At 36.1% G+C, this 25,878-nt stretch overlaps 1 protein-coding gene across 1 annotated transcript in view; it reads right to left on the bottom strand.

Annotated features, from left to right (window-relative positions):
• The window catches only part of DEUP1 (deuterosome assembly protein 1), a 41,125-nt gene extending 16,694 nt beyond the window's left edge, over positions 1 to 24,431 (bottom strand). Inside the window, exons 1-9 of the mRNA XM_066570489.1 lie at positions 24,331 to 24,431; positions 23,280 to 23,344; positions 19,385 to 19,556; positions 17,962 to 18,057; positions 12,664 to 12,789; positions 7,036 to 7,248; positions 2,856 to 3,001; positions 2,137 to 2,242; positions 341 to 538 (exon numbers count right to left, since the gene is read on the bottom strand). Of these exons, the coding sequence (XP_066426586.1) occupies positions 341 to 538; positions 2,137 to 2,242; positions 2,856 to 3,001; positions 7,036 to 7,248; positions 12,664 to 12,789; positions 17,962 to 18,057; positions 19,385 to 19,556; positions 23,280 to 23,323 (1,101 nt within the window). The 5' untranslated portion in view covers positions 23,324 to 23,344; positions 24,331 to 24,431. The remainder of the gene's footprint in view (positions 1 to 340; positions 539 to 2,136; positions 2,243 to 2,855; positions 3,002 to 7,035; positions 7,249 to 12,663; positions 12,790 to 17,961; positions 18,058 to 19,384; positions 19,557 to 23,279; positions 23,345 to 24,330) is intronic.
• Positions 24,432 to 25,878: the final 1,447 nt, after the last annotated feature.

Here is a 25,878-nt window from a genome sequence, read left to right as displayed (position 1 = left end):
TTGTACCATTCTTCAAAAAGCTTTGGAAAACACTGAAAAATTAGAAACTTAAAGCATATGTAATAACAACAAACTGGAAGTTTTCAAGATCTTTTGCATGTTAAAATGACAACTAGATGTGATGGTCAGAATGAATTTCTATTTGGAGGTACAGTTGACATTTACTGGTGATTTCTTGTTCCAGCATCAATTTGGCTGCTTTTGTAATACTTCACAGATATTACAGCACCACTGATAAAAACTACAGCAAGAAATGGGATGTCTTTTTTTCCACAGATAATGAATGTCATTATCAATAGTGGAGTAAAATGATGTGGGCTGCTTTTGCCTACTTGCATACCTGCTGTTTTGTTAACAATTTGTGTTTTGTCTCTAACTCCATTTTTAACTGTCTTTCCAGAAGACTAGCTTTCTCCATGATAGTTGCTATAGTGATCTCCTTCTGATGAAGCTTCTCTGTCAGGTCAGAGATTTCTGTCTTCATTCTTTCCTGCTCAGAGCAATGGGACTGCTCCTCTTGATAAACATGGTTTCTTATCTGTAGCAAATACATTTCAAAAAGAAAAAATGCTGTGCAGTAAATATGATTGCATCACTTGCTACTTATCAGTGACTTTTTCTGCTGTTGCTTCCAAGACACCAACTCTTCTAACTGAACAAGAGATTCTGAAATTGTAAAATAAAATGTCTTTGGAAGTCAGTGCACAGAGCTTTGTTTATTTTTACATATTTTCTCACTTCTCTTGTACATTAATTTGCTATTTAATATTAGAAATGAACAAAGTACAATACACTTCAGTTAACCTTTTAAAAGAAAGTAATAAAAATCATGTATAGAATTAAAATTCATGGTAAAGAATTTCCAAGAAAATATCCATTTGATAAATTTAAGTATGATTTAGTTATAATAATGCACTTAAGTTTCAAAAAAGTTAGATGAAGCTTAAATTAACTTAGAAGCAATATAAATAAATCAATCTAGAGGTTCTTTAATAAGAAACTATGTTAGAAATAAAGGGTATATATGGAAAATCATTTTATGAGAATTTTTCCTGCCATTTTCTGTTAAAATTTAAGGTCAAACTTTCTTCAATTCCTCCTGTGCAGAGTTCTGCAAAGTATCAACACAAAAATTATTTTCCTAATCTTTCTACTATAACCAACAATTTAGTACTGACAGATTTTTTATTGTATAAGAAACAGAACAATAAAACCCAGTCTAGCAACCTTTGAAGACATTTTATGAACTTTTTGCAGTACTATACACAAGGAGTAACAGATTGCATTCTGATTTTATTTATGCAAACAGCAAGAAATATTAGAATTAAAAAAATAGATGAAGATGCAAAATACCTAAGAGCTAGATCATGACTGTCATGCCAAAACTGATGAACCCAAGTCAGATGCATCCAAACAGAGACGTTCAAAACCCACTTGGTAAGCATTCCTGTAATTTGCTATAGGTGGCAGAGTGATTGGACCCTTCCAATCTAACAATTCTGTGATTTTGCTTAAATTGCTACTTGGCAAAACCACAACATGCTTGTAGGATGAGTTCTGAGCATCCTCTACTTCCAAAGTATTTTAGCCTGCCAAGCCATACACTGTTCCACAGTGCCATGCCACTGCTGCTTGCTCACAGCCCTTCTGAAATGTGCAATGCAACGTGATGCACAGCTCCTAGGAGAGAGCTCTGCCCTACACTGTGCAGCAGGTACCTGGGTAAGCTCAGCCTTGTGTGAGCACCTGCCACAGTGACTTGTACCGGTTATCTGTTTGCATATCCTACCTCTGAGACCACCTACAAATTACAGCTTAGCTCTACAGCTTACCAATTAATTGGAGATTTGGAGGCTTTCTTAGTTGCATGTTATCATCTGAACCACAATAATGTGTAGGTATGTTCTCTCCCATTATTTCATTGAAGTAGGTAGGCACAGAAGCAGAATGTCAGTTTTACAGCTACACAACTGAATGCAACCATATACGAAATCTTTTTCACATAAAAAACTTCAAGCTCTCCAGTACCAACAATGTATTCCCCTTCTCTCTACAGTACATGCACATACCCTAGCTTAGTACCCTCTCCTAAAAAATCTTATACTGCAGTTAAGATCTGGAAATGATACGAAATACCTTGTTCAGCTCTTCTTCTTGGCATTCTTGACTTTCTGCAAATAGCAATAACTCAGGGTTTTTATCTTCTTGTTGCTCAGTAAGCTGAACATGAGATGACTGATGCCTTTAAGTAAGAAATAAACAAAACATGAAAAAACCAGAACATTCAATACTCTTCACCTTGTAGTATCCTCTCCACAGTGTAAAACTGTAGAACATCTGCTTGCTGATGAAAAAAATACCCCCAAACATAACCAACATTTGGCCTACACCAGGCTAAATTTTGGGAGATCAAGGACAATACAACTATGTGCAGAAAGACTCCTGAAAGCTCTTACAGACTGGTATTTCATATAATTTGAAATGGCTACAGCAGATTAGATAAGCCCTAAAACCATGATGATTTTATTCAAAGTAGATTAGGGAGAATCTTAGTTGCATTGTTTCCAAGTGTTTTAATGCTGAGAAAATGAAAGACTGTAAAGATATAGGCAGAAATATCGTAAATGCGTTGATTTGTAAAAATCTAGCCATCATTAAAGCTTTTTAACAGAGTCTGCATCTATTGCCTGAAATTGTCTGATATAATTGTCAATGAAAACATCCAGCTAAAATTTAGAAGCTGACATTTGAATCCAGAGTATCTTTTCAAACAGACTTAATTTAAAACAAATGTAAGAAAAAAGTCATTAGCTCAGAACTACTTGTTAATTTAAATAGGTCTTCACCATCCATACCTTATTTGAATTTCCTGTATATCTTTATACTCTTTGATTTTCAATAATTCTATATACAACTTTTGGCATTCAAGTTGTATCTTTCTCCAGAGACCATCCCTTGATTGAAGCTCATTTCTCATGTTTGAGATGTCTGCCTCCATGTTCTAAAGAAACAAGCAAACACACAAACAGTTAAATAAAATTACACAGCTTAAAATGCTGTTTTTTAACACATCATATTCAATACCTGTATATACATGATCTTAATTTCAGAAAAACATATTGCTTCCATGTCAGTTCCTCTCATCTAAAAATCAGATTCTGAAAATTCTTTAGCCCTTGCAATGTTCCAATGAATCTGCTTCTGAAATTATCATTGGAAACATAATTCAGAAGTTCTTTATTGTACTAAATGCATCTAAAATATATCGCTTGGTTGTTTTAGCAGGCTCTGCATCCTGGAACATGTTTCACATGCCAGAATTGGTGCTATAAGTGGCTTCCATTCTTCATTTCCAAATTTATAAACTTTAGAAACTACAAGGCTGCACAAATCTTCTTAAAAACTACTCCATCTGCATGGAGCTAATTGCTTATTTAAATGAACATCACAAAATTTTCAAACAATCAAAAAAAAGATTTTTCTTAGGGACTTGACAAACCTTATTCTGTTTTATCTTTTATTTCTGATTGATAGTGTGTTAGACAACCTGAAGACACATACTACATTTGGCATGATAAAACATGAATTACAAAAAATATCAGAATTTCCAAAAAATATATTGAAAATATACTAAGTATAAGAAATTGGAAATATAACCCACAAATAACAAAAGTAACAATAACAATCAGTGCTTGCCATAGTAATATCCAAAGAATATGTATTGCTTCTCACCTAAGATCCTACAGCATGTTTCAGATTGAAAAAAAAAAAATATTCTAAGGATATTGATCCTTTACCTTTCAAACTATTACACTAAAAACATTCCAATTTTTCATAATTTCTTCATTTTATTTGAACATAGCTTCCATCTTTAAGAGCAAAAATAAAGCCTTTAAAATTTCAAAAGATAAGTGGATTCCAGGAACTGCAGTGGAACTGCAGTGGAAGGAGGAACTTCAAAGGTTTATTTCCCCTAGAGGCTCCTATGAGAATGACCCTCCTCCCAAGAAGCCTGTGGTCTTCCTCTGGCTGAAAGGGTTGCTGAAGACAGATATGAAGTGCTTTTGCATTTTTTTGAGTTTTCTTTCTGGGAGGGCTGCATATATGGACTCATTCATCTTATCCTTTGTTACATTAAGACCAAGATAGCTTTTTGAAACATCAAAATGCAATTCTGGGTATATTCAAGTGAAATAAAGCTTAATAAACTGTTAAAGTTGTTGGTAAGACTTGCTTATTCTCTTCATGACTCCAACATTCAAGAAATAGCCACAATTGTTTTATAACACATGAACCTGGGAGATGGTTACCCCTCTGACTTCATTCTAGAATGGATAAGGGAAATGAATTCCACACAATTGTGTGGCAGAAGTCATATTTTCTGTGATAGACTGCAGTCAGCACACATATTTACATAAATTTTATTTTCCTGTGAATTAAAATAGTAGCAGGAACAACAGTAGCCACAGCAGCAGCTGCAATAATAATTGAAACAGAACTTCAGGTCAAGAGTTTCAGTTTCACATATCAGTTAAAAAAAAATGAAATATGCATCATTTATTATTTTAGAAAATATCTACTGCATTAGGTTAAAATGAAAATTAATTTTGAAGCAGAAAACTTTAGTATTTGTTTAGAAAACATCTCATATAGAGTCTATTTCAAGTTGAAAAAATCATTAAATCTTTTCTTTCCTTCTGTGAAAAGTTTTGCTTCTACTAGCTTGCCAATCAAAATGAAGTCCCAAAAATTTCCTGATCAGCTCTTGTTCTAATTCTACTCAAAGCTGTTTATGGTGGGTTGACCCTGACTGGATGCCAGGTACCCACCACAGCCACACTGTCACTGCCTCTCCCAGCTGGACAGGGCAGAGAAACAAGAGAAATGCTCTTTCTTTGTTTCTGGAGAGAATGACAGGGAGAGATCACTCACCAGTTACTGCCAAGGGAGAACAGACTCACCTCAGAGAAATTAATTTATTGCTAATCAAATTAGACCAGGTTAATGAGAAATAAAAACTAAATCTTAGAGCACCTTCTCCTCATGCCTCCTTTTTTCCCAGGCTCACCTTCACTCCTCAGTTCTCTACCTCCTCCCCTCCAGTGCTCTGTCAGACATGGGGGAAGCTTCAAGTACCTTCTCACAGAGGCCATCCCTGGAGTGCCCCCATTACCAAAACCTTCCCAACACAAACCCAATACACTATTCAACCTTTGAAATATAATTATATGGTGTATTTTTACATAAATTAGTATCCAGTAGCTGACCTAATGCTGACTTTTCAGGAACCAAGACCCTTGTGTGATATTTTCAGGTTACCTCTCATGTTATGCCTGCAGATAAGTTTGTCAGATAATTCATAGGGTAGAGAAATAGACTGCAGTCTCCATTTAGGTCTTTTAAACTTTGTGTTTTCTGTAAAGTCAACAAACTGCTCTTCCATACATTTCACTTTATTATTTGCTAATTAATAGTATAAGTGAAACAATTAGAAGCACACTGAAATGATCATAGGCATAAAGGAATATATGAGGCTCAACAATTCTTGCTTTCATTGCCATCAGAGCTCTCCACACCAAGATTCCCGTCTACTCCTTCCTCTGCTACCCATATCATGTGCAACTATTGCCATCCTCCACCTAATTCTCCTTCACATAAACCTGCTTCCTTTTTCTGGCTGACAACAGGCCTTGTAATTTCTTCTTTCTCATACAGACATTCCTAAAAAAATATTTTCCCTGAGCTACTCCTTTTCATCAAACATTGATATCAGTGTTTCCCTTATGCAGCTATTTCCAAATGCAGCTTTTCTAACTAACATAACAGCATTCCACACCACCAACACAGTTATTCTGCAACTTTCTGCCCTTCAGATGACACTGTTATGTACATCCAGCTCCACTTCTACTTAAAGTGTCTTCAAGCTTCCTACAGCTCCTGAACTCTCTTGAATACATGATTCCAAAATTCTTCCTGCTTGAAGATTTTCTCCAAGGTGACGGCACAATCCCTCCACCGTACAGCTTGTATCCACTTGCTCCGACTGCCATGACTTGTTGCACTGCATATTCTAGTCCCACTGCTTTGATGGCAGCCTTTTTAACAGGCCCCAAAACAGAAGTTTTGCTTGCACACTGATAAATTGTGCACAGGCAAAAGACTCAATGAACTAATGTGCAAATGGCATGTATAAACTTGGCTCTTCTGACAACACAATCTGAAATTAACCTCTGCCACATATATGCTAATTCCTGTAAAGTATATTGCATACGCTGTTAGCACTCTGTGAGACTATCTGTAAACAGAAACAAATCTTTCTCCAAAAAGACTTGAAGTTACTATACACCATTCAGTGTATTACTGAACCTAGAAGTGCTTAAATAAATAAGCAAAAGCATAACTGCTATATGTCACCAGAAAAGAAAATCAACAGGAATCTCATTCCTGATGTGTTTCAAACAGAGATAATAAAAAGGTTGTAAAGATCTTGTATTATCTCAATCTTGTCAAAATTCATATACCATGACCAAAAGAAGAGGAGCAAATGGCTGCCTTCATAGATCAGTGCTATGCTGAAAAACAGTGAACTAGGGATAAAACCTGATGGTTATTTACAATAGCCAGAAATGTAAAATTTTTTTAAATTGACTGCATAATCTCCTTTCAAAACAAACAAAATATTGCATACATGTTTGTATATACTTATTTACTAGTTATATGGCACAATGAACAACAAGGTGTAAATCAGATAAAGAGATTTTACAGAAGTCATTTATATTCAAGGAACCAAACTAGGGGAAGTTCTAGTAGATGCCATGGATATAGGAGAGTTATAAAACCCTAGATACATAGACAAGAGAAAAAATATACTGATACAATTAAAACTTATTTCTGTTTTACCAAAAAACTCAACCCATACTGCTCCCAGATTATTCTGTGCTCAAGAACAGAATACACCTAATGTATATTTATGTAGGCATCTCATCTTGATTTTCCAACATTAATTCCACAGTCATCATAAAAAAACATTACTACCTGGCACTGATTTTGGTACATTTTTAGATCCTCACGGAGTTTCATGTTTTCCTCTGCCAGTTTATTCTTGTTTCTTGCTATTTCATTCACAATTGCCTTTAGCTTTTCAATAATCGAATCATCATTTTCACTTTTGGGCTGGGTATAGGTAATTAGCTCTTCTTGGTTTTGTTTCTTATTGCATATTTGGAGTTGATAATTCTGGCTCTGCCTCTATAAAACAAGAAAATATTTTAAATTAAACTCAATAATTGTATGTAAATTGCTCTAACCAAATCGTTACTACTAAAATCATAAGGCTATTCCTGTCTTCACCTCGATTTGCTTAGAAAAGATGATACAATTCAAACAGTTTGAATTACTTGCCCTCAGTTAGAAAAAAAGTTTCAAAAACCTTCAAGGATACGGGAGCTTTTCAAGGATTTTTTTCTCCTGTGCTGTGTATTTTCCTAATACTTAATGTTAATGAGCCTCAAATGTGAAAAATGTGATTATGATGACCTACTCAAACAGTTACCTGTGAGAAATAATTTGAGAGAAATGTTCCTCTTTGATACATTGAACTCAGTAGGAGCTGTGTGTGTGTGTGCCTCAGGATAGATATTAACCTTTGACTAGAGGGCTACCATTACATAGGTCATGTACAAACAGCTCAGGTACTACAGGAACTGCACTTCTTTGAGATCATTATCCTTAAACTTGGGAAAGAATCATTCGTACATTTGGCAGAGTCCTACACCCCATGCAGCTTCTTGTACCAATTAAAATCCTGAACACAAAACTTTAGAAAATTGGTATTGCCAGTATTTCTGAATCCACAGGCATTGGATTTCTATGAAGAAGAATTTCTTCTAAGAAGCATAATTACTATGGCAACTGTTTTTGCTGTTTCCCACTACTGGGAGATTAACAAGCAGCACTAATCTTTCAGAAGACTGAGAATTACTTGAAAAATGACAACAAAATATGACCTGGAAATCATACATCATGTGCAGAGAACAAGTTGGGCAAGAAAATATAAAGTTAAAATAAATAGGGTTAAAAATACCATATTTCACTGACAAGGATTGCAAAAAGTCATACTTTAGACAGTTTTCGATGTTATTGACTACGTCCCCATAATTTGTGTTGGCTGAGAACCTAAGCAGAATGGACCACTGGCTGCATATCAAATAAAAAGCCAAAAAAAATTTGCAGGTTAAGTTTCATTTCTATAGATAAAAAATGAAGGTCCCTTTGACATCCAAGTTATGGATTCTTATATATCTAAGTGTCAATATATCCTGTGAAAAATACACTGCAAGACTGCAACTGGAAATCAAAGATCTCATGAAAGACGAATTTCAGGCAAAGATGCAGGAACAATTAACACTTTTGAAACAGATAAGGGTAACAGTCCATCAGACTTGGATTTAAAAAAATAGTTGGTGTTATGTTATAGTTGTGAAGGAAATTGTCTTCAAAGCAAGTTCACTGATGGAATTGAAAGCTTCAACAGAAAAATGTGAATCATCACCCTCAGTACTCTATTTTGACTTGTCTAACTGTACAATCAACATATCATCAGTCAATAGTTTTGTCTAGTCAAAGACTTGCTTTTTTAACACATTTGCATGAAAGCTCAATTGCTGGAATATAATGCTCTCAGCAGCTAAACCCAAAACATAACTGTCATCCTTGGAAACTCTGGATATGTGTAAAGAGTCTTACAGGAATTGTTAAGAAAGTGTTTCACTAGATTAAGATCCAATGAGCTTAGTAACAGTGGAAAAGGGAATTATCAGTGAGCAACATAATTGGCTTCCCCTTACTTAATCTTCAAGCTGTCTTGTGGTGCAGTCAATTTGTAAGTTATTTTCTGGGGTTTTTTTTAAGAGAAGGATAGGTCACCATGATAGCATTAAATAACATTTTTTTCTGGATTAGAAGGAATTAAAAAAGTAAAAATATGCAGTATCAATAGTCTATCTATAAAAAAAGCAATGAGCAAATTGGCAAGTAAAAAATAGTCATAAAGTCAACCAAAGAACTGCATAGTAACCAGAAAGCTGAAAAATATGAAAAAAGGGGGTTAAGTGATCCAACAAACAACTCCAAGAGTGATTCTGGAGTAGCATATGAAAATTCATTTTTCTGCATAACTGATGCTACTGTATATTTATGATCTTCAAAAAAAGGAAGGCTATCAGATTTGAAGGAACTTTATACTTGCATCAATACCTCAATGGCATGCGCTATTTACTTGGTAAGATACTTTTTAATAACTTGTCAAATTAACGGCATATTAGCAAATAACATGGAAAAGTGTATCTATAATATGCTTAAAAAGCAAAACGGAACAGTCAATGGTTTTTGTAATTGTTTGGGGGTTTTTTTAGAAATATTAACATTTCCATCATGATCTTTATTTGTTTTCTCACTTTCATGAGAAAAACTAAATTAAAATAAGTGCATGTATCATAAGATCTTCCAGTATGGTTCTGCCCTACCATATATTTACTACCAATACACACAAGATTCGTTGTAATCCTAGTTTTTAAAAATTAAGTTAAAGCAAGCTCTAGCTGAGCAAAGAGTTAATTTTCTTCCTAGAGCAGGAAGGTAGGAATTTTACATGAAATAAATTACATTTCTCAGGCAATAATTTTTGTTGCATATCTACATAAACAGGGTTATTTACACAGGTTGTCCTGTGCTTCTCCCATTCTTGTGATTTTGCCTGAAATCCCTGAAAGACAGCAAAACAAGCCTAGTAAACATAGAGGAAATATTTATTTTCCCCAATCTAAAGAATTTTGTAATTTGTATTGTTCTAAGAAATACCTAGTTTTAAAAGTAATACATAATCTTTCCATAATTTTGGAAATAAGTTAAAAAAAGAACAATTCTATAAACCAGCCGTCCAGTCACCCCCACCAGAGAAAGACCAGTCTTAAGGGCTACTGATCTGAGAACAGTGAGTGTAAACATAATAAATGAATAAAAACAGTAAAATAAACTGATTACTATGATACACAAATTGTATTGGAGAGTAGTTCCTGTGACTTTAAAGCTGTATCAGTGTTGAGCAGGGTAATCAGCAGGGAATCAAACCCCTAATATTCAGACACAAAATGCTCACTTTTCACCTTGGTTTTTAATGGGACAGCAGCCACATTGAATAAATTTTACTTCTTGCTCTCTTTACAATCACTGCTTCAGGTTCTGAGTTCATCTAGTTTAAACAAAAAGCTGTTTAAGAAATTGTATTATATTAGATTTATCTAATATTGGTTTTGTATTTTCACTTACATTAATATTTAGTGTATTTGAGTACGCTTTAAACTCATGCCAAACCTTGTATGTTCACAAATATATTTTAAAGGCAGTACCCTAAAAATAAGCAAAATGTCAGTTACTAGAACCATTGCTCTTTTAGTTTGAAAATTCAGCAAAATAACAGTACACTGGTTTATATATTGAAAACTAATGGAAATGTTGTTTCAAAAAGACAGATGATATTTTCTAATTAAGCTAAACTGGCATATTCCCCAAATTTAAAACAATAAGTGGTTTTTTTTGCTACTGAAGAAAACCTGACTATTTCTCAACACATATTAATACAAATCTTCTTTCATAGCTTTCCTGATACCTGCTTTGGCATTTATAACAGTAAACGTCTCCCTATTTTATAAAACATGATATAAACAGAGTTTCAGACTACTTAATGAGGACTGTAGGTTCAAGGCCTTACTAAAGCACTGCTGAGCTTAGTAGATTTTCACCACAGTAATTATTTCCTGAATACTCAAATTTGCTGAATATATTCCAAGCACCCATTTTTCATACTGCATAATTAATCAAATTATAGCATTGTCTTGCATTATTTTCACATTTTAATCTTTAGTAAGGTTATTCTCAAATTAGCTGACAGTAGTGATATATCAATGATAGATGTACAACCCATTTATTATTCTTTTAGTAGCTGATGTTGGCAGCTATGCTGCAGTCCAAAGCATCGTAGCTTTTCTGATGATGAGAACTTCCATGTGGAGGAGACAGCCAACATCAGACAGCCAATATCAGACAGCCAACATCAGCCAACATCAGATAGACACATCCCAACACAGACAGAGTTGGGATGTGTCTATGTGGATACAGGAACCTGAAGGTCACAGAAGTTAGTCCTGTATCTTACAGAATAATGTACAAGGCAAGTCCAAAATACAGATCCTAAGACCCTGCTTAATTTGGGTTAAAATTAGGAGATTACTTAAAATCTACTAGTGCTGAATTTCTTGATTGCAAAGTCCTCAAAATGTCCAAATCATCTACATCATAAATCTACATCATAAACATGTAAGTCCTCCCCATGCTTAGAGCTGGGCAAGCAGCTCCCATATCAACTGGTTCCACTCTCCTTGCTTTGCCTACGTCACCCAGCCCAGCAAGCACGTGGAGCACACACTACTTTATTATGCTCTTCTCAAAGGATGGACAGAGAAAACATGGACTTTGTGATCATCCTATGCTTCATCAGATTACTGCTTAGACTGTTCTTCCCATAAGTGGAGGGCTCAGTATAAAAATCTTTCAAGACTGAACCTGAAGTATAATCTTCCCATGTTAGTTTTCTACCTAACAGACAAATGTTATTTTTCAACAGGCTCCAAAATTCTTCCTTTTGAAGTTGTTTCATTTAGCTCAGGATATCAGGAAATTTATCAGATAAAAAAGAAGCAGCAAAAATTAGCATACCTAGAGATGATATTGCTCAGTTAGAAGAAATAATACTGGATATCAGTTTCTGGCCCAGTGAATGCAGCCAGAGCCATTTGGAGAGAAGACACCACTTGCGGGCACACTCTCTACAAGCTCTCTATCTTGCCTAACTTTCCCGCTGGTCCAATAAATACCACAGATCATATTATTCCACATATTATTATCATATTATTCCACTAGTCATAAAGTAACCTCTGAGAAGTCAAGGCTGGGAGTTATGAACAAAAATCAGTGTCTTCCTGTATTCAAGAATAAGTCCACTAAAATCCAGCCCATGTCCAAAGGGATAGGGAGTATGACTGAACCCTGTTCTCAGCATCTATTATCTAGTCCCTCAGCCAGTATGCTGGATTCGAATGTATTTTTAAGTGCCCAGTCCTTCCTCATACATTGCCTAGGGAAATCAGGCACTGAGGTCAAGGTCATGGATTGCTTCAGGCAAATGGGTACTGACAGGATATAGGTTTAACAAGCAGTTTTCCAATCCTAAAAACTTTTTTCTATGTAGTCCAATGTGCTCAAGGTTGTTCCTGAGGTCTATAAAACTTGAATTAATGATAGGTATTATGTGACAGTATCCTGTACATGTACAAGCTCTCATGCCTCAAAAGAGACTGTGTCATCCCCCAAAAGAGACTGTGTTATCCCGTACACATCTATTCATCAGGAAAAAAGTAAAATTTATTTATAGTTAAATTTACAAAAATTTTGCTATTAAATAATATTAAAACTAAGAACCATTCTTGCCAAAGCAAGACAATGATATAATTTTTGTAGAACTATGAGCAAAATAAAGCTTACAATTTTAAATCAAAGATTAGTTCTAGAAGCATATTAAAATTAAAATATAATGACAACTATTCTTACCTCAAGTTTCATGCATAAATTCCTTGGGTTAGATGATGTCTCCAGATTTTCCTCACATTTTTCTCTGCTTTCGAGCTTTTTTTGTTTTAACTGTAGCTTTTCATAGCTATGTATTAACTTTGAGAACTAAAAACATAAGTAGAGTTGAACATGCAGAATCTATGAAGAAGGATCACATGGCCAAAGTTTTCTTTAAACTAGCATCACCAACTGCAGCTTTACCATTCCAAATGTTTAATCAATGTAACAAAAAAATCAGTTAATGACATTAAAATCAATTAAAAAAGTTATCACAGATGAACAAGATTATGCTCTCATTTAAATGTTAACTAACTGTTCAAATGGGTTCATTTGACAGCTACTTAATTCTGCTGCAGCTCTCCATGGCATTGCTACCCCCAGAGTCATTTCCTCTACGGTGTTCATTTGGATTGTTCTATACTTGTTTACTGCCATCTTGTGTTGGCAATTTAAAGGGTGCTTCACTAGTCAGAATGAAAGATTATCATTAATGTACACTAAATTTGTGTGTTCTTTCTTATGATGAAAATTGTTGAAATGTTATGTGTGTGATGATGGCACTCTTCTGGTACCACTGTGTGGGTTTCAGAATTAGACACTAAATAGAACAGACACTGCCTACATGTCACCATGAAAGCTTGGCTTAGGAGTCAGAGGCACAGAAGAAAGAAAAGGTGCCAGGAGAAGGACCAGCCTCTCCAGAAAAACAGCCAGTTTTAACATCAGTTTTTTCACATCACACTGCAAAAAACAAAGGGTCTGTCTAGTGCCTGTTTACAGATTTGATACAGAAAAGTGATACTGTTTGCTAGGAATATGTACATTTGGTTTTGAAAAAAAATGCAAAGCCAAGGGTATTGATAAAGGAAACACTAAAAATACTGTCTTGTGGAAAGTTGAGTGAAAGAACTTTGGGAAGAATATGATGCAGAAAAGAAGCTTCCAATAAATACTGATCATGTCTCTTGTTGTTCAGTTCCTTTACATTTAAATATATATGACTTTAAAAAAACCTGACTCTCACATAAAGTTCTTTGTACACCCAAACAAAATCCATAAAATCTCATATATTTGTTAACAGCTCAAAGTGAACTACTGTTTGGAAATGGAATGGAATCCTGTTGAGTCAACACTGAATGAGCAATTGAGGTCTGTTCAGATAACAAACACGGCAAAAAGAAGTCTAGAAAAGATACAGAACAGAAACAAATTAAAAATTAATCTGGAAACTTCCTAGACACATTTGAGATGAGCTTGAGAATCATAATATGGGACAGCAAAAACTAATTGAAAAGATGATGAGAAGACAGATTGTCCTGGACTAGGAAGTTTTATGATATGAAGAGGCCCAGGCACAGATTTCACGAACTCAGAATGTCTGAATAGCAATTCTGTAACATGGGCATAACAGAGCTGAGTTATCACCTTTAAACCCAAATCAAAAGTCTTGCAGTGAAGCTGCCTATATTTGAAATTGACTTTGTCAGAGAACAGAGTTAAGATAAAATATTTAAAATGAGTCAGAGTATCCAGGCTCAAACAACATGGAACTCATTGACCTTGAAAGAAAGATATCCTTTTGCAAATAAGAGTTTTGCTCTTGAATATGTTATGGCATATGTGAGCTGCCTGGGAAGAATCAGTTCAGATAAGACGGGTATTGGAATGCTTATGCTAAAAAGGCTAGGAAATATAGTATCCAAACAACTTGGTAAATCAGTCCAAAATGGAACAGAGTGGCCAAAATGAGAACATTTAGTTTGAATCTTAGATATTTAATGACAGTAGGATATTAAAGGCAAATTGTTGTCTGGATGTTACGATGACTGGAAACCAGACTGAAAGACAAAATCCTTTCATTTAAGGCCAGATATTTGCTTTAAAAGGTCCAAGTTGTTCTGTTTGCATGTTGTGCATGTTATAAAAAAATATGAGGCATTTTAGTGAGTTCTGGGGTAGAATCCATCTTAGTTTAGATTTCTGAAAGTTACACATACAAGCCTGAGATACTCTGCATCAGAAAAATCTGCCTGTAAATGCTTAGTCATTCCAGCTGTCTTAAATTCTTGTCATACACTGACACAAATTGTATTCTGGGGGTGTCCATTTCTTTCTGGTGATTCTAAAGGGAGCTTGGATAGCTCAGACATAGGTTTTACATGTCTAAGTGAGGAAATTAGCTGCAAAGTTCTTAGAGCAAGAAAGGATCCTTGTTCTTTTGCTGAGAGATTTCCATCACTTTCAAAGTCAGAATATTTACTAGGCATTAATATATTAAAATAAAAAAGAAAAGGATCAAAGTAATGGAGACGAACCTCAGAAATTTTTGCTATTTAGTTATGACAAAATGCTGCATGTTTGAATGAATACAACAGTGTAGCCTAGGAGTTTCAGGTTATATACTAGGAATTATTTTCCTAATACAAGAAAAATATAGGTTTTACTGCATTCAACAGGCACACAATCAATGCAGAGGGAATACTGCTCATTAAACAGAAAAGAAATTCATTCTGAATAGCCTAGCATTCTGACAGCTAGAAAAAATCATCCTTACTATTTTTATCAAGATTAGGAAGGAAGAAATCTTCAGTGGGATTTTAAGAATACATCTGTAGAGAAGATACAATTCTATTGGTAAATAGTAACACACAATTTGTGCAAAACTAAATTGTAGCTCGTAAGATTCTACCGTTTAGAAGGTGGTATAACTTCCAAGTGAGAATAAGAACTGAAAGAAGGGAATCAAAGGAGATAAGGCAAAAATTAATATTGCCACAGAAGGTCTTTATTTTAGATAAGAGTTTGTGTAGCTCAGAATTTGGGACATTAAAGCCATTCCATTGCAGAAAATGCAGCCCTGTAATTCAGGAAAGAAATTCATTAATGAGATGTGGCAAAAGCTAGAGGAGCAGAGTGGGACAGTCCTATTGTCTAGCAAAGGTGCTAGGAATTGTTCTGACAGGCAGACTTCTGTTTATCACATGGAGAATCAAGGCAGGCCCCTTAACAGAGGCATTTAACAGTTTTCTTTTACAGTCAAGGTGAATGAGGTGGATATTTCATGAAGACATATGGTTTGGTCAAAGGAGAGGAATGGGCACTGGAAAATAAAATGCAAACAGCATCAGTGCTGGAACCTTTAGAAAGAGGAATAGGATGACTGAGAGAATGAAATGTTTGGAGACATGGATTGGGAAAGTGACCTATATTCTTAAGAGCTAGAAATCCAAAGTTCTATCAAGTTTATCTTGCATAAAGATAGAAGAAGGAGCAATCAAGAAACCCAAAGAAAGGTTAAGTGGTCTGAGTGGTAACTAAAAAAGATAGTTTGAGGAAGAAATATAACCAGATTTAAAGAGAAAAGCTTGTAGGTTAGAAAACGACAGGTTCTTCAAAAATGAAAGAGAAAAGAGGTTGTATTTGCCCATGGAAAGGACTTGTAGGATAATTGAACACTCCAAAATATAAATCTTTATGAAAAATTGCCTGGACTCTCAATTTCAGAGGGTTCAATTTCAGTGAAGATATTAGCAACAACATGTAACATAAACTCAAGCATTTTTAGCACAGGATAAAAAAAAAAATTAAGAAGTGAAAAATATAGCAGCAAATGTTATAAAGAAAAAAGAGCTTTACTATATTTTTGAGAATAGTTCTACACTGCTAAAAGATACCTTACTACTTATACATAAAATGTAACACTCCTTTTCATTATGTGATGTTTATCTTCCCAACAATCATGCTAAGATGATGCTTTTCCGTAATTTGTGTAAATTATAAACCAGCTTTTATTCCTAGCTACTTTCCCAAATGATTAGAAGTGTTAATTACAAAACAGCCAAAGCATTCACTGCCTATTTAAAGAACTGTTTTCCAAATCCATTTTCAATTGTAAAAGAAAAGATAAATTAAATACAACATAACATTAAAAATAAGTAATAGATTTATTCATTTGATGGACTCAGGTGTACTTCTAAATTAAAATAATGATACTCAATTTATGCAATCTGACATCACTATATACTAAGTGTGGTGACTGGAAATGCTGAATTATAACACTACATCTCTGGTAGAAGAATCCAGTGAAGGGAACAGAAAAGTAGCAGGAAAAACAATGCAGAGTTGTGTACCTTAGTTGTTAAAATCTGAGAAACAGAATCAACTCAAGTTTGCTACGAATTTATATTCATGATTGAAGTAGAAAATATTGAAGAAACAAACAGATAGGTGCAGAGCAAACACAGCCAAACTGCATCATAAAACCATAGAATGGTTTGGGTTGAAAGGGACCTTTAAAAGATCATCTAGTCCAACACCCCTGCCATATACAGGGACACCTTGCATTAGACCAGCTTTCTCTAAGCCCCATCCAGTCCGGCCTTGAACACTTCTAGGAATGGGGCATCCACAACTTCTCTGGGCAACCTTTTCCAATGTCTCATCACCCCCACTGAAAAAAATAATAAATTGTTCCTCAAGTACAGTCTAAATCTGCACTCATTCAGTTTAAAACTCTGGTCCTTTCTCTCAGCCTGTCTCCACTGGAGAGCTGGTCCAGACCCCTCTGATCTTCTTCATGGCCTCCTCTTGACTTGCTCCAACAGGTCCAAATCTTTCTCATACTGAGGACCTCAGAGCTGGACACAGCACTGTAGGTGGGGCCTCACCAGAGCAGAAAAGGGAGAGAAAAACCTCCCTGAATCTGTTGGCCACATTTCTTTTTATGCAGCCCAGGATACAACTGGCTTTCTAGGCTGCACGAACACTCTGAAATAAATAAAGCCAGAACAAATTCCCAACATCATTAATGTGGGTTACTCCAGTTTTGATACAAAGGAAATCTACACCTTATGGAAAGCTATCAGGCCACTTTAACAGTTGTGTAAATCAGGGAAACTAAAACTAGAAAAAGATATAGCAAAGACATGATAAGCACAGTATAAATCTTAAAACGCCTAACATGCATCAGACTCATATTAGCATGAATCCAATTATTTATTTTATTCATTCACCAAGGCTTTAGTTTATTAGTCTGAAGTTAGGAAATCAAGTATTTGTCTTCATAACAGATGTCACATCCACATCAAAATCCATCCAAAGAGTTTTGACATGACAGTACATAAATTATAATGGAGCCTGGTAGGAAGCTGTAGCCATTTGCCATTTGTATGACATGATTCATCTTTCCCAAATCCATGATGGCACATCTATACAATTTGGCATGTGTAAGTTTTTTATACTGTAATCACAAAATAATCAAACTGACATTTTTCTTACTTGAGATTTCAGTGCTTGAAGTTGAGTTTCATAACTCTGAGCCATTTCATTTTTAGTTTTCTGTAAGTTTTCCAATTCTTGTTGAAGTAGTCCCACCTAAAGTTAAAATAAGCATTCAAATGTACCTTTTCTGACATTTTTCAAAATACGCAATTTTTGGGAAAGTAATTTGAAACTTTGAAAGAAGATCACTGCTTTAAGAAGAGATGTTAAAAATAAGTATTAAATTAGTAGCTTGATAATAGAACTGCACACCACAGACCTAGATTGTCAACATCAAACCAGGAATTTTATGGTAAAAAATCTCATTACATGCTGATGTTATGATTTAGTCATAATATTGTACAAGTCTGTCATGAAAGACCATTCCTGAAAGCTTTTTCAACCCAACTACGCTGTTCCCCATTGTGAAAATTTTCCTTGCTTGGCTTATAAAATCATACAAATTACCTTCCAGTATTTATGTACAAATTACCAGAAGACACTGTGGACTCATTTCAGCTCCCTAAGTGCAGTGCCATTTGTGATATCATAAATTATTACTGAGTTTCACAGCGACCTGAGAAATATGACAGAGAGCATACACCGCACCTGTGCTTTTCTGGAGGGGGCACTTGGAAGCTTGGTAGAATATGCTGAGGTATTTCAGATAATGTCTCTGTACAGCAAATAAATTGATGCTTTCAGGATGGGCGACTTGAATTCTTCTCTTGGTTCCTCTGACTGCAGGGACTAAGGGCAAGTTCCTAATTGCTCATTAGGGAGAGTCACTCCATTTTCAAAACTCCCACAGGGAATTTAGCCACCTAGCTCACGCAAGGATTCCCTCGTGCAAAATTCAGCCGGCTTGAACTAGAACTGAACCCTATGCAAGGATTTCTTGATGCTTCTGAATAATTATTCAGAAGAAAAGACTGTGAAATACAGACAACATCGGGTACACTGGGGCTTTAAGTTTCATATGAAAGTTGAAGTAGTAATACATTTCAAGTCTTCACAATGAGTAAAATTATCATACAAAGACAGTATATTATGTAAAATGTTAAAAACCAGGAATAAACAGGAGTAACAAAGACATGATTTTGGAAACCTTTTTGAACTACATTCCTCCATTTAAACTTTCTGATGAAATGCTGGCATTTAGAAAAAACACCAAACTATCTTTTTACAGCTAACCCGAGAATATTTGATGTAGACTTTAGGGAAATAGAAGAAATATGAGATTTTCAATGACATTTTTACAATCACTTTTCAGAACAGAAGCACACTTTAAAACAAAACACTAAGGATAATTAGTGACCTTTAAGGGGTGTTTGGTATTTTTACATGATAGAACAAATGGTCTTATGGAGAATTTAAAGCATGCTAATAAGAAACTACAAGAATAAATACTTTCTTTATAGAATGTGATATTCTTAAATACCTCTTGACCTTTTTGATCCAGTTTGCTTTGGGCACTTGCTAATTCTTGATCCTGGATATCCATCTTTGCTTCCAAAGCTCTCATCTTTCTTTCCCATTCTACTTGCCTTCTGTTTACCATGATGTCAATTTGATGCACTAATTCCTGAAGTTCAGCTTCACATGGAGAAGCTCTAAAAACATAAAGAAATTTATTTTTTCAAATAAGGAATAAGGGAGGATACAAATTTTTATTTACATTTATTTACAATTCTGTTTTAATTGTGACCAAACTAACCACTTTTCAACAACAGAAAGAAAGAAATGGGAAAGTTAAATGATGCCTTCAATTGTAGGCGGAACCTCACTCATCAATCTTGAGTTTGCCTGCATGCTCAACTTTTGACTGCACTAAACTTAAAAAAACAGCTCCTTAATGTGGATATCACAAATCTTTTATTTGGTGCTTAAATTGTGCACATCCCTTGTTTTGATAATTATTACAGGAAATTTGAGTGAATTTGTTAGATTTATAACATCATAATTAAAACTTATCATGATTTTTTGAAGTTAAATTCTTTAGAACTTCTTTTATATCCACAAATCCTTGAAACTGTGATGGTATCAATGTTAAGTTTGGAAGGGCTTTTTAAATGCACACATAAATCTTAATGACTTTTTAATGTTAAAACTGTTGGTAATGCTGATTTGAAATTTAATATGAATCACAGGATGACAATAACCGAAATGCAAGCAAGTGATGTATATCACTCAAAACAAAAACACCCCTCTCCTAAGTGCCTGGAACCCATCTCAAAAGTAGCATTAATGATGGGTAAACTTTGCTGCCTCTGGGTGGAATATAAAATGGGATTTTGAAAACAGAACATAAAGTGATACTGCTTTATCATGTCTACCTGTTACATCAGGACTACCTTTTCCTTGATACTGCTGTAAAGACCTGTGCACTTCACCCTCCCCTAATGGCAACACTTTGGTGAACCACCAGCAATGACTCAGCTGTCTTATTTTAGCCTTCAGAAACAGGTGCTTGCTTTATCTTGTGTCACATGGATAATCTACACATTGTTATACAAGTAAGAATTCAACTTTTAGCCTAGATCATCAGATTACCCTTTCAGATCCATCATGGCTGACACCTTTCACTCTTAAATTTCACCTGCCTCTTTCAGACCTTCCCACACATGGCAAATTCCACATTTGCTGCTAATAAAAAATTTCTCTTAACAGTTCTTCCATGCTTCTTGAATCTAGAGTCATGATTACATAAAAGGGAACAGTTGAAAGAAAAGCCCCTTCTGAAAGAGCTTCTCAGTCTGTCTTCATTTTCTTTAATTTCTTACCTGGATCCTCTAAGCACATTTGCAGCTGCAAAAGGAAATCTGTATGTGAAGTTGTAGATTACTACTGCTGTTCTACTATCAAAACTACTCTGTACCAAGGCTCTGGTTTTGAAGACAGATCTGCAGTTATCCCCACTCACTAGCAGAGAGGTGCTACTTGCTGCAATAACTATTGCTTTAGTCCACCAGTGTTTTGGAAAGAGTGCTCGTTAGCTCCCTCAGAATATGGCCAAATTTTTGGCACCACAGTTGTGAGAATTTATTTTGATCACTGGATATGGAATGCAATGGTTTCTTTAGTAAGACATGTGTAAGCAAACACACAAAGAACAAATTTTCCCATAAGCAAAGAAGTATGCATGGGTTTTTTTACCCATGTGGATTCAGCATTCCCAGTTTGCTGAATGCATGCCGCGAATGGATTTGCCACACAGGGAAGTAATGACCTGTACTTCAGCAAGTGGCATCTACTTTTTTTCTTTTTGTTCATTTACTTTGAAACAGCTCAAAACACTTAAAGTTATCTCATTTTAAAGTGGTGTAGGCAAGCTCTGTCTTCCATAAGTGAAAATAGAGATGAGTCATATTCTACTGTCATTAATAACTATTTATCTTCATGTAAAACAAAATCCTTCCAAATTTAGGCAAAAATCCAGATAAAAAGTTTCACCACCTCCAGGCCTTTTTTGTTATCACAAAGGATTTTTGCACTGGTTAGACCTTTCTAGCTCTATTTATCTATCTATTGCTTTGGAGTTTTGTACAGGTCTGCATTTTTGTGATTGTTTCCTAACAGACAGAAAAATGAATGATAGAAAGAACGGTATTGTCCATACACTCTAGAATAAAGTTGTTACTTAAAACCAGATTATTTAAGAAATGATTGGTTCATACTGTCTGTCTTGAATTTATACCTTCTTCCCACATTATTTACATTTGCTCACAAATAGGAAAGTAAGTGTGGCCATATTTATGCAAACAAAACATCCCATCTTACATAGTATATTCATTAGGCTTGGATATTTACCACAGCTTCTACAGTCAATACTAATTAATTTAATTATTGCAAACCTTGCTCTAAAAATAGGAAATATACAAACCAGTTCTGATAGAATCTTCTACCCCAAAGTTCCATTATAAGAACTACAACCAACTCATTTAACAACTTTCAACCACACTGAATCATACACATCTATGCATAGACAATTTGTGATTTATGAGTCCTAGCAGCTGGAATGTAATTGTCATGATTTTCACCACCATTACTCAGCCATTTTCCCAAGTTTTAAAGGCACTGTATTATCCCTGGAATACTGTCAGCATAGACTGAAATTGTTTCCTTTCAGTGAAGATGTATCTTAAACTACTCTTCCAGCATTTTTGTATAGTTAATGGAACTAACTAGCTAGCAAGAATTATGGTTTATGATGGGACAAATTCTTCTAGATGCATCTGCAAATAGCCTGAAATTTCATATATTGATTAAAATAAAGGAAAGGCAGAATTCTGAATTTTTGAAATAGGCTTCTGACTTGTAGTCAAAGAATAGCAATACTTTTGGGGTTTTCTAATTCAAGTTTTTATATGGCTACTTTTACAAATCATCTAACCAAGATATGAAAAAAGAATTCCCTCAAAGAACACTTTTAAATCCCACTGAAAACTTTCTTGGACCAGAATAAGGTATGAGAGATCATGCCCCTTTTATTTTAAGAAATACTTTTACACTTAATATGTGTCATATCACGTTGTGTTGTTTCTTGGTAATAATGGCAGAATAAACTGGTTTATTTGAAAAGTAGTTAGTAAGTTTACTTACAAAATTATGATGGATAAATATTCTGTTTTAAGTAATTAAGTGGGGAAGTACTTCTTATGTTTGTTTGTTCCTTAAAATTGCTGAATGGGATGAGCTCCTACATCAAATCTTACTCATGTTCTCATTTCTTTAGAAAGACTGTGCTAACATATTTTTAGATTAACTAAACACTAACATATTTTTCAGATTAACATTAAAAGAATTAAACTTGGATTATGTAAAATAAAAAATGATTATGTATTCTTTTGAAAAGTGCACTTAATACTTCGGGGGAACAGTTGTAGTTATTATCTGTGCAAAATAAGGCTAGGGCTTTAGCAATGAATCTTGTTTTCAGGATTCTTAATGTTTTAAGAGCTGTGATATATAAGTTTTTATTGCTGTAGCCTAGCAACTCCAAGTACTTTTACAAAAAAAAAAAGTTTGAAATAATGTTTCTTAATGTTTCTTAAAAAAACTCTACATACCTTTTATTCTCCCCCCCCCACCTCTGGTTCAGGTATGAATATTTAAAACATTAAAATAACTAACAGAAACAGTGAGTAGAGTACTAGCCAAAGCAACAAGATGTCTTAATTATCAGCAACTTCTCCAGTTTGCATGGAAAACAGAAGAAATACAGAATCAAGTTTGCTTCCAAAATCATTAATATTTTGAGTTCCACATTTTTAATAAACATATATAGTTCAATTCCGTCAAATATTCAACTCCCAAGAGAGTAACTCATTACGTACTTAGTCACAGCTTGTTCCTGGAACACTTCTAAGTCCTCCTCCATACCACTGATTGTCGTTTTAACCTGTTAAAACACAAAAAATCAAATAATTCAGATTCTTAAATGCATTCATTTACATAGCCAAGTAGGGCAAACTGGATGGTTCTGTGCTTTCCTTTCATATTATGCAATTTTATCATTAAAAACAACAAGGACAGGGGAGTGCAGCTCTAATTGCAGGCTGGAATGGGTGAGACAAAAACTTCGGGAGTAAGCTCAGCTCTGACAGCAATTCTTGCACTTGCTGCAACACTGAGACACCAGAGGTGGCGCTGAGCTTGAACCTAGCCCTGGGTCTCCATACGGAAATTTGTTTTGGATCATTCCCTGTTGTGTGATGTCAACGATTTGCAAAGACACTCTGAAGCACATGAATCTTAATTTGCCATAGATCCATGGCTGCACTCATCAAACATGTGTACCTTTGTACATCGTGATTAACTTGCACCCCGGCTGTAGCTGCTCTCAAACACAAATTCCTGTTGTCTGGTCACTGCCTTGCCTGGCAGATGCAGTCTGAGACACGCAGCCCTCAAATACCTCGGCAGGACCATCAGAACAAGGCTATTGCTGTGACCGGCCCGGTTCTGTGGGTCCAGCAGGACACAAGGGTGTTGGGGGCATGCCTGCCTGCAAACAAGAACAGTATGGGTGACGAGGGAGCATGAAACAGCCCTAATTCCTAACTCCTGGTGGGGAGAGCAGTGGGGCTCTCCAGGGCAAGGTCCCAGCACCCACAGACGTGCGGGCAATGACACAATGAGCAGGCACTTGAGGTGACACTGCCAAAGGGGCGCTGCCTCCACAGGGGACCCGCACCGGAGGTGACGCTGCCAGAGGGGCACTGGCTGAAAAAGGACCAGGCACCAGAGGTGATGCTGCCACAGGACCAGCCATAGGAGACCGACACCTGAGGTGACACCAGCACACGGTGTGCCGGGCACCTGAGGAGACCGGGGCACGGACAGCACCCCCCGGGCTTCCCCCGCCGCCCCCTCTGCTCCCGTTACCTGCCGTGCTCCCCTCTCCGCTCCCGCCGCCCCCGCTGTGGCCGCGATACGAGCCCCGCAGCCAGGCCAGCCCCGGCGCCCGTCCCGCCGCAGCGCCCGCCTGTCGCCGCGGTAACGCGGAGGGCGGCGGGTGAGGCGGGAAGGCGGCCGGGACTGGGCCAGGGCAGGGACAGGGCCGGGGCTGGGCCGGGGCTGGGCCGGGGGCAGGGCCGGGGTAGGGCCGGGGCAGGGCCGGGGCTGGGCCGGGGGCAGGGCCGGGGCAGGGCCGGGACTGGGCACCGGCCCCGACGGGCGCAGGGGAGCGGCGCGGGCGTCCCGCGGTCACTGCCCGCATCCCTCCTTCGATCCGAAGGAAGCTGGAGTGACTTTCACTACGGGAAAATTTCACCCGGGGTGAAGAACATGTACTTCTCCTTTACATAATTTCGGAAATCAGTAGGCAAGGTGGTTTTTTTTTTTTCTTTTTTTTTTTTCCCTTCATCTTAAAACTCTGTTATTACTAGATAATGAAAAGGCTTATCATTACCCTTTCCTCCCTCAATGACTAGCTATGCTTTTGTCAAAGGCCATCGAATGATTATCAGATTATTTTGCAAACGACCTAGGCCTGATGCCTTTCCATTCTTGTGGCCTTCAGTCTGTCTTACTGAACAACAAAATGCTTTTAGGAATCACAGCTATTTCAGCACTTTGCAGTAATAATTTGAAGCACTTTAAATTTCTTCAAACACCAGTGAAGTTTTCTACCAGGATGGTACCATTCACTTTGCGTGTATTGTCTTGAAATTTCACAGAGCAGTTTCAGGACTAGTCTATTTCTGTGCACTACATGTCCAGCTTTAACTTTATTCTTCTTAATATGTTTACTGAAATTAACCAAGTGAACAGAAGCTTTAGTATCAGTTCTAAGGAATAATCTATTTCATTGGGTTCCTACATACTCTGCTGTGGCAGATGGTTTTCATATCAGCAGAAATGCTGTTTCAAGCTCTGAAGAATGATTTTTATTTTTATTTTTTTAAATAAGAGACTAAAATAAAATTATATGCGGAGTTTCAGGAAAATCACAGAATGACAGAAATATTAGGACTGGAATGGACCTCTGGAGATCATCTCTCTGGAGATCATTTTGTCCAACTCCCTGGCCAAGGCAGGGTTACCTAGCATAGGTGACAGGAACTGCCTGATGAATTTTGCCTATTCATTCTAGAAAATAAGAGTTTTCCCTTGTAGCCAAGCCAGTCAGGATGACAGGAGAAAGCTGTAGGACCAGTTGCTGCACTCTGAGCCCTGAAAACATTTTCTTCATTACACTTTTAATACTTCCTTACACTTTACTTCATTATTTACATACTGTAATTGAGTTAATGTTTCAAATATAATTTCTTATAATTGAAATAGTTCTAAGATTTTTTAAATAGTGAAATTTGGGTTTATTTATTTTAAATACAGAGCTTTGAGATGATCTGAAGTATTATGTACTAAAAGTAATTTCTAATGCAACTGCCAGCAAATTTCTATTTTTTCATCTGTTCAGTTGAAATTAAC

Source organism: Molothrus aeneus, chromosome 2, assembly GCF_037042795.1.
Source record: "Molothrus aeneus isolate 106 chromosome 2, BPBGC_Maene_1.0, whole genome shotgun sequence".
In the NCBI taxonomy this organism is placed as follows: Eukaryota; Metazoa; Chordata; class Aves; order Passeriformes; family Icteridae; genus Molothrus; species Molothrus aeneus.
The sequence above is the reverse complement of the archived record's forward strand: the minus strand, read 5'-3'. Positions and strand labels throughout refer to the sequence as shown.